Source organism: Gavia stellata, chromosome 3 (assembly GCF_030936135.1).
Source record: "Gavia stellata isolate bGavSte3 chromosome 3, bGavSte3.hap2, whole genome shotgun sequence".
NCBI lineage: Eukaryota > Metazoa > Chordata > Aves > Gaviiformes > Gaviidae > Gavia > Gavia stellata.
This window is the reverse complement of record NC_082596.1, coordinates 77,779,574-77,793,290: the sequence shown is the minus strand read 5'-3', so window position 1 is coordinate 77,793,290 and position 13,717 is coordinate 77,779,574. Positions and strand designations below refer to the sequence as shown.

The 13,717-nt window shown below is 40.9% G+C and overlaps 1 protein-coding gene across 1 annotated transcript in view; it reads left to right on the top strand.

Annotated features, from left to right (window-relative positions):
- Window positions 1–4,756: 4,756 nt before the first annotated feature.
- The window catches only part of ABCA13 (ATP binding cassette subfamily A member 13), a 203,041-nt gene continuing 194,080 nt past the window's right edge, over window positions 4,757–13,717 (top strand). Inside the window, exons 1-2 of the mRNA XM_059815467.1 lie at window positions 4,757–4,825; window positions 12,599–12,692. Of these exons, the coding sequence (XP_059671450.1) occupies window positions 4,757–4,825; window positions 12,599–12,692 (163 nt within the window). The remainder of the gene's footprint in view (window positions 4,826–12,598; window positions 12,693–13,717) is intronic.

Below are 13,717 nucleotides of genomic sequence, written 5' to 3'. Positions count from 1 at the left end.
CAAGCAGCAAACAGATTTGGGGATTGGATCTGCGTGCAACAACTGAATACAAAAAAAGCACAGTAGTGTGATTTGATGACAGTATTACAGTTTGCTACAAGATGTTGAGGTTTGCTTTCCCTGAAAGTTTCTCAGTCTTTAAGTTGGAGTGACTTAAATACATGCTTTCTCTTTCTAAAATAATTACCATTTAATATTATACTCCAGAGTATGAATTAAATTACAGTTAAAGTTTTCTGCCTGAAGAGAAAGGAGGTCACTGGACAGAGCAACATTAAATCTGAAACTCTGTGGTACAATAAAGGAAGAAAGAGTAATGCTGACAGGGGCAATGCGTTTGCTCAGGCTACAAACAAAATGTAGCAGCAGAAAAAGACAGACAGAGCCGGTTTTACATGACACAGAAACCTGATTCCAGATGCTTCTTGTTGGTGCTGAGCTTGTAACTGAGAACATTTTCAGTTTACTATCAGTTTGTCATATTACAAGAATGAAATTCCTAGAGCTGCCTAGAAGCTCAAAGAAACCACTGGCCTCCTTGTGAGATTGGGTCTGTTTTGTTTGTTTAATGTCTAGCTCCATTTTAATCAGCCCTATTATTTGACCTTGCCCACAACTAACATTTTTCATCATATCCTAACTTCGCACACAGGAAGTGTCTCCCAGGAAAGATGCTACTAATTGATGTCATCCTGCAGGCACTTTGTCTGCAAAACAAGTCTGTGCCGTGTAAATATTTACAAGTAGTATTCCTAATAATGTTAAAAGGAAAGCCTTGTGATCACACAATAAACCTTGTGAAAGAAATTGTGGGTGGTGATAGGAAAATACGCTAGTTTACCAGATTCCCAGCCATATTCTCATATGATCTGTCTGCATTGCTGTCTACCAAACAGTATTTTTGGCTCCTGGGCTTTAACCTATTTAACATATAAAACTATGTTTCTTTGAATGTGCTTGCCAACCTACTCTAATTAGCTTACATTAAAACTGTAGGCTAGACCTGGCGTCTTGATGGTATCATATTTCAAGTTTTAAAACCAGAAATGGATTCTGGCAGAAGATTCTCTGACTTTTCTAGCCACAGTGGTTTTGGATATCTTGCATATTGTAAGAGTAAACTTTTAAGTTAAAACCGAGACAAAGCCTGCTAAAGCTAAGCAGAAGCAGAAAAGGGCAGGTGACTCTGTCTTGTCCTTGCTTGGAGACCTGGTTCTGAAGCACATGATGAAATATATGAGCTTCTAATTTGCCCTGGAATATTCAAGATGTTGCTGTTGACTACAGCCACTCTGTTATGGAGCCCTGAAAGCATATAGTTCATTTAGCCTACCAGCAACTGTGCTGTATTTGAACCTTTTTAAGCTCTTCGTACATGCAACTCCTAAACAAAGTTGCTATTTAAGGCTGGTACTTGCACTGGATACTGGTTGACACTGTACTGATGAAACCTAGATCACTCAAAAGAGCTTCCAGGATGGCAGCCATATAGCTGGCGTGTCTTTCCAAAAATACTCAGAACTGATTTCCTGCCTGTGTGCTTAATTTTTAATACTGTCGTCTCCTTTGTGCCAAGGGTTTGTGCAGGGGGTGGGGGGTGGTGGTTTGATTTCATATTTCTCACATTTCTATAACAGTTCAAATAATACAATCAAGCTCATACAACCTGTTTCTTCTGAAATTACTTTTAGAATTAATTTCCCAGAATGCCACTGCAGGAAGGTTGAATGCTTATGAGGTATCTTTTACTTTCATAAATTTTGTTCTAGAAAAAACAAGTTTACTACTGGAGAACACCATACTAGGCAAGAATGAATTTCTTTAGGCAAGGACAATGATGTATGAGGGCAAATGAAGTTAACAGAACTCACTGGTGAAAGTTGTTTGTCTACTGGGTGTCTTAAACAGTAAAATGAGGAGTCAGTAGTTCATTAGTACTGAATACTAATCACATCCAAAATAGTTGTTTCCTGTATCCATGAAAAACTGTTTAGCGTTAAAAAATAGAATGGAAAATTTATGAGCATGTAATTAAATAGAGCATAGAAATTATGCACATCACACGGTCGGATGAGCAGAGGTTTTGCAGAATCACTTGTTCAAAATAATTTGGCAAATGGTTCATGTCAGCTGTTTTAGCTTACGTACTTACAGCCAGGAACCGCCTTCCGTATCAGTTACTTTGATAAATAACTGTTTGTAATTCATTATGCTGACTGATTGGTTTATTATTTCCTACAAATCACACACTATAGATTCTGCTCCCCAGCTTTCTAAAATGGCTGTGTGAACAGCCATTTAATTCACAATATTAAATTATTGACAAATATTTGTTTAAAAATGCATAGTTCAACTGTACATAGAGTTTTCATCTCAGCTATCTCAGAATTTCACCTTTAGTCCTAGTGAGCAAAATTCCTGTACACACTCTGAAAGAGCAGGGATTTTAGCATTGTTTGACTAAAAGCAGAAATGTCCCTTATGTAAATGCCAGCCAGCTGTGAAGTGGAGCTCCTTGGTGAGGTATATTCTTCCTTTTTGGTTGTTTGCCCAGCTACACTTCGCCACCGTAGGGCATGCCAAGAGGAGAGCCCCAGAGCAGGGGGATGATGGGAGAGGTGAGACGTGGGGGACATGTGGCTCTGCTGCACAGCTTGGGGGCTGCTTTTCAGCACTGGAGGAAGCAGAAAGATGGTAACATGCTTGATGACCGCTGGAGGTGTGCACTTTGCCAGTACCACGATGACGGAGGAGTGGAGTGGAAAACAGGGGTTAATGGAAGAACAGAAGATGTGCTCAACAGACCCACCTTCATAGCTAACTTAATTAATCCTGCCTTAGAGGTACAAACATGCTTAACATCATTCAGGTAAACAGTGAACTACTTAGTTTTTTAGCACATCCTGAGGACTTTCACATTTCTATTTAAAGCTAAATGATTACTTCAGTAACTTTTCAGTCTCAGAGCAGAGAAAATAAAAGGAAATCCCACCATATTTGAAGAATAAAGGCGTTCAACTAGTCATATTCTGCCATGACTTCATCTGTGATTTCTGCTTTGCTGGGAGGTGATTTTTACCAGTATGTAAAAATTTATGAATTCATGACACCTACATAATCTGGTTTTTTCTAGTCCTTGAACCCATGGAAAATGTAAAAATTAAAAGAGTAATTTGTGCCATTTCACACACAAAGATTTTAACAGATTAATCAATCAGTTTAACATGAAGTGGAGTAACTAAGCTTCACAACATGCTCTGGAGGGCCAAAAACTGCTGCTGGGTGACCGAAATCCAAAGCCTGGGAAAGGGAAGCTCAGGCACTGGGCATAAGACACCAGCTGAACCTCATCCCATGGAAACTGGCAGAGGTGAGTGGACATATAGATGCGCAGTTGCTCATTGCAGAAGTATCAGACTTACCAATTTTTTAGATTGCTGCCTTAGCTCAAATCTAGTGGAAGTTGGATTCCTCACTGGTGACTTCTGTATCCAAAAAGTTTTTACATTTTTGGGGGTTTTACTCTTAACGTGGGAAAATAGCTGTGAATGTTAAGAAGTCTCTTTCATTCAGTGGTAATACATTTTGCAGAAAGTGTAATGATGCAATTTGCTCAGCAATGATGAGAAATAAAGAATATTTGTTCAGGCATTGCACTATCCTAATGTGTGTGTTTATGTGTGATTCATGATTCAGACTATAGGTGGTTTGAATCACCTTCTATAATGGCTGTGTTATCTGTCTTCATTGACCATAGAGAGAGCTTCTGGGGATCAGATTCTATCGTCTTAGGCAATTCATTTGGGTAGAACAAAACATACAGGAAGTTTACTCTTCTGCTCAGGGTGGCATTCCTTATCGGTAGGGCAGTCATCCTCACCCCCCGGTTAAACAGCACAGCTCTGCATCGCCAGACACCTACTGTATCTCCAGGTGGCCCTGCTGCCACAGGTATGTGCAGGCTCCCCTCCTGCAGATCCCTCTGCACAGCTCCAGGAATTGCCGTCCCTCCTCTTTGCTGAAGAAAATGCTGGAAGACTGATTTTCATCCTGGGTGGCATGTGGCAATTAATTAATGTAGTTTTCTGACTCGTCGGAATATTCCACCTTTACATAGGTAATGTATACTGAAAAAGGAGAATGAAATATCAAGCACACACCCTGTATAAGACAAAATTAAACAGTCATATGATGATGCAGCGGGACCACCACAGTGCTAGATGTGTACTTATAAGGGTGTTCTAGAAGTATGCAGACATTTATAGGGCTATGTGGTTAAACAGTGTACTTATTTTCCTACTATTTTTTTTTTTCAAAAATCTAAGCATATGCATGCAAAATGACATTAACACTGCAGTGACAGAAAGTCAGCAAACTCTGGAAAAAGAAAAATGTGTGTTACATATTCTTTTTTCCTGTTGTTTGCATTCATTTTTATTCCAAAAAAGTAGAAACAAGTGCAGAATATATACTGTGGAGTAAAGCACCCTGAAGGCATTTATACAAACCCATCCCCTTACTGATCATTGCACTGAGGAGCAAATGGAAAGATGAGATTCCTCAACGAATGCAAAACAAGAGGCAGAAACATAATCTCATCTTTTCTCAGCAAGCAGGCAAATCTGTTGCACCATTCTCTAGTGCTGTAATTAATCAGCTTCTGAATAATATATTCAGACTGCTTGGTGAGATGATTCTGAGTTAGAAAGTCCTTAAGCAGCCACTCTGCAAGTGGATGAAAGAAAGAAAGGACGATATGGGGCACGCTGTACACCAGTTCAAGGCTCTATTTTGGAAGAATTGGCTCTGCCGTGTGAGGCAACCGGTGAGTTTTTGGAAATGATAAAAAAAGGAATATTTTAAATCTTCTTTTAATATGTGTTGGAAAGAGTGTATCTATTGATTTTCCCTTTTCACTGCAGATTGTTAGGTTGCACTGCAGGTTGCATAGGCTGGCTGCAAGTGGTTCTTGTTTTGCCTTTGGTCTCCTAATTGCTGAAAACACAAGCAGAGAACAACAGTGTGTTTTAATTCTAAAATGGCTGAATACAGCAATGCTCCCCAATTTTCAAATGAGACAGGAAATCTCATAAAAGTTTTGAAGAGCCACAGCTTATCTTTTAATTGTCATTAGATACTACCAGTGCTTGTAGCAGTGGCAAGGATGAAAATCAATTTTCTTCACATTACAGGTACTCATTGGTAATGTAAGAAAGCTTGCACAACTGTGATCAAAATCTAGATATGGGGAATGCAAGGATTGTACATTAAAATTGTATATACTTCTAAATTTCCTTTCTTATCCACTCTAGAAAGCCTAATTTAACCTTTCAAATTCCAGTATGCAGAATGTAGCAGCTACTTCAACAGCAGTCAAAATTAAAATAGTACTCAAATATGAGATAAGATGTCATTGTTTGCTTTTACTGTGATTGCTGTGATTTTTTAATTTAAGATAGAAGGAAGCGAATTTTCTCAAGTGAGGTAACATTTTTGTGGGAAAAAAATGTCACTTCAATTAATAGTTTCTCATTGATTTCCCTCATCTGCTATGATCTAGGGATTTGCAATGAGGCATATTGGCTGCTTCAGGCAGGATTACCTCAATTAAATAAACGTACAGCTTTTCATTTCAGAAATATTTCACTTAAATGAAATTGTGATTTAGAGAGATAATTTCTTCTCGAAATGATTTCAACTGATGTTTTTTAATAGGAAAGACATTTTTGGGGGAGGGATACTGATGGTTATATTCTTCTCCGTTCCTAAACATTTCTGTATGCTTCAAGTTCCTCATACTTCAATCGGTGTGCTTTAAGTGGCTTCTCAGTATCTTGTGTTCTCCTCCAAGCTGATCTGTTTCTCTTCTTGCTCTGTCTAGTTTTGCCTCTTATATATTTTTGAAGGACAAAATCTTCATTCATGTAAGTTTTAAGTTTGCCTAATTGGTAGCTTTCCTGAATAGAGAGCTCACTGAGATGCAGACTTCCCCAAACCAGGAATTACAATAAATGACCGAAAGCAAACTTAATTCTGCCTGTTCAGAGCCAGGAGGTGACATGGGGAATTTATAAAACCTCCTTATGTGCTCATTGTGCGAACACCGAGCCATGAAGTTACTCCATCGGCAGTTACTTAAGGAGAAATCCAGGTGAATTGTTCACCTATGCAAAGGGCAGGTCAGACCCTTGTGAATCTGAAGAGAGAAGCATCTCCTGAAAGATCTGATGAGCTTCATCTCTGCATTATATTGTGTAGATCTATCTGTAGAAGGCAATTGTCTTCTCATGGTTTTTTTTCAGCAGTTAGGGCTAGAAAACAAGTGTGGTCTGTTGAACTAATGATGTGTTATGAGTGTCATGTGGCATTAGTTGATATCACACAATGAAGGGTGAAGGGGCTGTGAAAGAAGTAAGTGTTCTGTAAAGAGTAGGTGTTTTGACTGAAATTCAGACAGGCATCAGCACTTCTTATTAACATGGTTCAAAGGCAGCACAGGATAATATGTATGTTTGGACATCAGTTGGAGTTTGAAATTGCAGTTGTGCAGAAGATGCCTTCCCATTTCTGTTTTCAGAAGCTTTTGCTTGTGAAGTACAGATTCTGGAAGCTCAGGAGACAAGTAATACAGTTGCCTGGTAGTATGTAAGTTTTCTATCAATCACTGCATTTCTTAACTATTGTTTATATAAAATTTATTTCCATCCAAATTCACAGCTACGTAAAGGATGAAATGTGATTCCCAAATTCGCTTGTTCTGATACACTAATTTAGAGGAGAATTGGGATTATAATCATGTTGTAAAATGCTTGGAGTGTGTAGTTGCTAATATGGCTATCAGGAGAAAACAGAACCATAGCCTATCCTAAAACTATGCCTTTTTAAAAAAGTTGCTGTTATTAATCATTTTCATTCTGGATTAATGTTAAGCATGAAAGAAAATGCTGGTATAATTCTTGCTCTTCATCTGCCCCTACACTGAGTGTCATCTTTGCCCTGCTTCTATCCTTTACAGTTCACATTCCTTTCTTCCACACTTTAAAAGATATAAACATCCTTAAAAGTTGCTTACTGCTGAGTTTCCTCTGTTTTGCACATATATGTTTTTGCATCAGTGCAAAAAAAATAAAAAATCTAGTAACAGCAAACCATTACAAAGTTGTCTGCTTTTATCATCCAAGTCCTAAAGCTCCATTCCCAAATTCACCATTCTTCCCAGCTGCAACTCAACAGAATGGCATGAGCTTTCAGACCCCAGTTCCCCTCAGTGCCTGGGTGAAGCAGCTGCTCAAGGGCTGTCATCTTTCAAATGCCCTTTCTTTGGACCTTCTTCTGTTGATGCCTTTCCTCTTTGAACACACATATGCCTTATACAGCAGTATTACTTCCCACCTTTACCAGGAATAACTTGCTCAATAAGATCAGTTTTGCTTGCTTAATGTCTGCAGCTTGCTGATGGTTCATTGAGTCTTCCCACCTGTTTCCACTTCAGTCCAACTGGTTGTTGCTGCCTCTGCAGCTGCCTTCTCAGTTCTTGTACTCACTCCAAGTTCCGCTGTTATCACAAACTCTGCAGGAGCCAGTTGAGTGGGGTTAGCTTTATTTGCCTAAAAAAAATCAGTAGCTTACTAAAGGACAGGACTGTTAAGGGCTCTTTTGGGAGTTCGGAAAAAAACCCCAACTATTGCAGACTCCCTCACATCCATTCATCAGCTGCATGGTTGCTGCTGTTGCTACCCAGGCAGTGGTTGAGATGCTAGTAAGGACAGCTGGAGCAGACTACGGCAATGTGGACAACGGGATTACTTCTAATGTTCCTAGGTTCTCTGCAATTGCTGTTATCAACATCCAGACTCATGGTGCTCTAACAAAGAAAGGCATGTTAGACTGAGAAGTCTACCTCTGATAAGCCATTAATGCATACTGAAATTCTGGAGATAAATGGAAAATGGGGAAATTATTTGTTTTCCTAAAACCTTCTAAACAACAGAAGTTATTCTAATAGGCCTATACTTGCTTGGCTCACTGGTATTCTCCAGTCACAAATTTGATATATTTATTAAACACTGAATTTTATAGAATCACCAAAGCATTGCTATTTGCCCTATTCTTTAGGTGCAATGAAGTTTCTCAGGTGAATGGCAACAACCAAGGAGAACGCAGCCCAGAATGAGAGCAATAGCTCTTATAATTTCATTAGGTGCCTTTCTCTCCCAGTGCCAATGCTACTGGCATTGTGCAATGTTCATTTTGATCCCTAGGTTTGTGCAAAAAAAAAAGAAAAAAGATAATTTGCCCATTTTAAAAAATGCTGCTGTTGTATTTTTGTATTTTAAGAATCTTTGGCTCCTTTGTCCCAGATTTGGAATAACAACCCTTCCCTGCATGCCAGATTTTTGGATATTCTGACTAAGCAAATTAATTTTGGAAGAGCTTAAACCAGAGGAGAGTTCTCAACTGTAACTGTTCTGTACCTGGCATACCCTACTATGTTACAGCCTGTGTGACTTTTCTAGTCACAGAGTATTCTCTTGTATTTCTAGCCAGATGACACTCAGTTATACCTATAACCCTTTCTCTGTTTTGCTTTCTATGTAACATCTGATAATCCAGCAGCAATTCTCATATTTTGAACTCTTAAAGTTCAAAATATTTCTAAAATGTAATTGCAGACAAAAAAGCCCAGGAACAGGACAAAATCAATTAACTAAAGTCTACCTGAAATAAATTGACTGCCTTGGCTGCATCCAAAGTCCATGGAAATCTACAGGAAGAATACCACTCAAAGTTTTAGGCCAAGTGATATATCACACCCCATGAAAGTTGCAAGACTGGCCCTCTGGTGACCTATGGTATACCAAACGGAGTATCACTGGAGGAAGTCCAATTCATTTCACAGCTACCTTAAATATGAATGACTGGTTCTTAATGCAGCCTAATCGGGGAAACAGTAAGAAAAAAGAAGGTCCAGAATGAGGGTATTTCGGTATTTCTTTGGGTGAACTAATCTAGGTTTTGAAGTCAGAAGCTCACCTTATTCTGAATTGATGGTAAATTTGTTTCTCCATTAGTAGGGTTTTGTTTTGTCTCAGTTAATGGGAAACACAGTATATTTTCTCTTTTCTGTTGTGGTAAGCAAGTGGAATCTTTCAGATACCATAACTCCTATAAAGCTGTTTGTACAAGCTCAAAAGCATCCCACAGTGCTAGTATCATGCTCTTCCTCAATTTTAGTGATAAGATAGTGTGATATTTTTGATCCTAGGTCTACTTGTCCAGAGACATTTAATAAAATCTGTTCCATCCCTCTGGGAAGGCCTTTGTAATAATTAAAAGTCTTCAAGTATATTCTTTCTCTGCTTTGTACAAATAAATCCCTCTTACCAACATATTTAACCACCTGCATTTTTTGCTTGAAACCTTCTTACTAATTACAAATAATGTGTTAGATTTCCTTGACCAAAGAGGTACTCTCACCAGTAAGTGTCCTAGTGAAATGCTTCTCCAAATTCACATCTTTTTTAGTAAGGCCTAGATTTAGCTCTGTACAATAAGACCAGCTTTTTTACTAACAGTTTGGATACTGGTGACTGAGCCAGTAGGTAAAACCATTCCTGTTCTTCCCACATCATAAGTCCTCGTTAAATATAACCAAGAACCTAAAGGTTTTTTGGTTGGTAGGTGTCAACCAATGACTTGTTTTGGCCATGGGGCCAGTCCTGGGCTTTCAGCAGTAGAGCTGCCTGGAACTAACTGTGGTGGTTCCTCATCATGATTTTATTTACATGACTTTGTGTTTTGTCCTGGTTGTTGCACTGAAAGAGCATAAAGCTGGCACAGTTATTTTAGTGCCCAGGGCTCACAAGTATGATTCTGAATATTTTGCAATGGATTTGAAAGCTATCGAGCCAACTGCACATTCAATTTCTTTATGTATGCTTGATCTGCTTGCAAGAGGCAAAGGAAGTCCCTGGTAAAAGTCCAGTGCAGTAGGACAGAGAGAACAGAACAGCAGGCTTGAAATCAGAAGACTTTGGCTAGTCCTCAGGTTCCCCAGAGATGGTCCCCATGATGCAGAATCCCAAGTGACTTCTCCAGCTTACAGAAAGATGAGTAAGAGCAAAGAACAGCAGATGATAGATAGCTCTATCCAATCTGGAAGGCATTATCAAGTGAATACCTAAATACACCTACAGCTCTGCTCACAGGTGTCAGGGCCCTGAGGGCACTGATAGGTCTCAATGGTCCTGAACAGCCTCACCTGGGGCCTCCACCCGCACAGCCAGCCCTGCCCCTATTTAAACTCAGTCTGGGACCTTCAGTAGGAGTGGTAGTCTCTGGCTCAGCTATACCTTCTCCATAGACTCTGCTAGTGATTGTAGGTGTGTGTCTGACCTTGGCTGCTCTCACTGGATGTGACCATGGCCTACCAGTTAGCTTCCTGGCTTGATCTTAGGAGGCCTGTCTCATCACTGGAGATCCAGGCTCTCTGTTGAACCTGCCTGCTGTTGCCCAGCCTGCATGGCTTGCTGGGGTACTGCAGGACAGGCACTGCCTGACAAGGACCCTCCTGGCCTGGATCCCCTTTGGCTCCCTGCCCTTTAGGGAGCAGCTGGCTGGTGCTGTGCCCCGACTGCTAGCTTAGGATGCCTTGAGCCCTGAGGTGAGCACCAGAGAGCCCATCCTGTGGCTGCCCAGGGCCTTCCTCCGATAAACCCACCCTGAGCTCTGGTCTCCCACAGCACGGGCCTGGGGGGGTGGTGGTGGTGTGTGTGTCTAGGGGCAGCCTTGACCCTTTCCAGCCCCTCATGGGCAGCCTGGTGAGGCCTCCAAGTCTCTTCTGCAGTGTCTTCACTGCAGTGGCTTCAATTCCTGCCCCCCCCACCCCCTCCCCCGAAAAAAAAATAGCCCACTGATACCCAGCAAGGCCCCTCTGATCCCGGATGGGAGGTATACTGATGAACATGTGGGGGGGGGGGGGGCTGCTGCCAGGGCCCTGGAAGCACTGCTGAGCCTTAGTGGCCCTGAGCAGCCTCACCTGGGGCTCCACCTGGGCCCAGGGCTCAGCTGAAATGGGGCTTCTGGGCCCTCAGCTCCTGTATGGGCAAAGTCAGAAGAACACTGCTTTCCAGCTCAGCTCTTGTACTTGGCCAGTGTCTTTCTGGCTTGACTGTGGTCCTGCCTCGTCACTGTGACCTTGCCTGAGGATCAGGACCCCTGGTTGAAGCTGGTGGTGATGGCTGGGCCTGCCCTGCTCACCTTGTGGGGTCCTGTGGGACAGGTCCCCAGCTGGTGAGGTCCCTGCCCTGCTGGGAGGTGTTACCATGCATGGCTCTGCGTGCCTTAGGGAGCAGCTGGCCCTTGCTGCTCCCTGAAAATTTGAAAGCACCAGGCCTTGCTTTTTTTTGTTTGGCTCCTATTGGGTTTGGAGTGTGTTCAGTTTAGCTAAATGGCAGTTTCTCTAAATTTCAGGAAGCCTTTAGTTCCTTGCCTTGCGTTCAGCAGAGCAGGTCTTTTCCACAGGGAAGACCCAGCAATTGGATTTTGTTCCTAAGCATTATATTACTTTTCTCAGATATTTTTCTAACATACCCAAGTTTAGGAATCACTTCCCCAGTGGGATTTGAGTAAACTCTGACAGTTTAGAAATAAAAATCCTCAGTATGCTTCGGAGAAGGTAATAGCCTCTAATGGGAGATCTTTGGTGTGTTTTTTTGTCATTTCTACTACATTTCTGTTACTGAGTTTGGTATTCACACTTTCCGAGCACTTTTACCAACGAATCTAGAAGTCTTTTGAAAGTTGGCTGAATGACAGTTTCTTCCTTTTTGCAGCTGAAAATTGAGACAATTTTTCTTGTTTGTTTGTTTTTCTCTCCATGCAATCTGTTTCGGGGTTTGCATCCTCTCTGCAGAGGCTCAAGCACATACAGTGTACATGCAATTTGCTGAGAGGAGCCATGCTCAAAATCTGCTAGTCCTGCAGTGCACCAGCTTGGGTGCCTTTTCATTGTGGCTCTGGAAATGGGAAGGCAGGGAAACGAGAAGCATGGCAGTAGGCAGCCTCAGGCCGATGAGCTTGGTCTTGCAATGCCCTGCTGCTGGAGGTGATGAAGGCAGCTTTTGGAGAGAGGCTACTGCAGGTGAAAGAAAGGGTGTAATGGCAGCAGTCAGGGAGCCAGGGAAGGACAAGGAGGTATGCTGTTGGGCAGGGTTCAGGACAGCAGTCTTCAGGGAAGCATGAGGAGTTGCAGCAAGGTGCAGAATGCTGCTGGCTTCTTAGGAGGCTCAGGTGTGGGAAAGCTGGATGTCACTGTCATCACGTTGTCAGAGTCACTGTGCTGACCAGAGGGAAATATCTACAAACACTATAAATAGGAGTGAAAACTGCTTTTGTACTCGGAAAGCAGTGTATCTGGCAAAGTTATAAGGATTTTAAATAGAAGTCTTAATTACTAATTTGCATGTAATCTTTTCCATTAAGTAGTTGTAGAGGGGATATTTAATGTTTTTTTATTAAAAGGTATATGAATTTTAATTATTTGTTCCAAAATCTATAGCATCTATAGTACTGATGATGTTTTGATTTTCCTTTTTAGGTCCTGTCTCTCACTGAAATACTCTGGCCATGTGTGGTTTTCTTGATTCTGGCTGCAATTCGCTTCCAGGAGCCCCCAAAATACAAGGAAAACTGTATGTTTTGTTTCACCTGTGTTCTGTTTTGGTCGCCTCTGCTTGTAGAAGTCTTTAGGAAATATGAAAGATATCCTAGAAGGGGGGACTTAAATGTAGTGGAGTCAATAGAAAGAATCCTACAGTGGGACACAGTCTTGTCTAGCTGTGGATCTCAGCAAGTCATATTTAGGCAAGTAAGAAATACAAAGTTTAAGGTCTGATTTGTCAGACCAGTTTTAGACACCTAGTTTGGAGTAAGGTGCATTACTTGGGTTTTGGTTGTACTTCTTTCTTTCTATTGAGTAATAGAGTTTAGATGACTGGCTCCGAGGTAGATAATTATGCAGTAGATATTAACAGTTAGACAAGATGAATCTCACCCCTACCCACTTCCTGGGATTTACAATGAACATTTTAAAAATGATAAATTCTTCCATTTCCATCAACAGTTCAGAACTTGTTATGACTACCTCCACCTTATAAAGTTCTTGCTTTTATCTTGTTAAATGTTAACGTCATTCAGAAAATAACGACTTGTGATATTACAGTCTATTCAGTTTATTATTCTGTTATTCACAGATGTCAGTAAGCTGGGGATAAACCAGCTTTAGCTACATTAGAAACCAATTTGGTAAAAAAATTATAGATCTGTAGAGTGAAACATCTGGAGAGAATCTAGCCTGCACTACACACATTTGCTTTAGACTAGCTTTAGTCTGGACCCAAGGATGTAATGCATGCTAATGGTTTGAGTACATTAAGTGTGCTCTTGGAGTACATCTTCTGCTTTGTTTTAGCAGAAAGGGATCCAGGGTATGTGCTCAGAGAGATTTCTACAATGTGAACTGGAGTGTGCTAAGTAAAAATAACTCATCTGCTAATGGCACTGGTCATTCACAACTCAAAATTCATTATTTTATACATCAGGTACAGTTCCTGAGGAATGAAGTATGGTCTGACTTACAGTGCAATTTCTAATGGTACATGTCTCAAAAATATTGGCACCTGAACTTAAATAAAATTAGGATTTTTAAGTATCATGT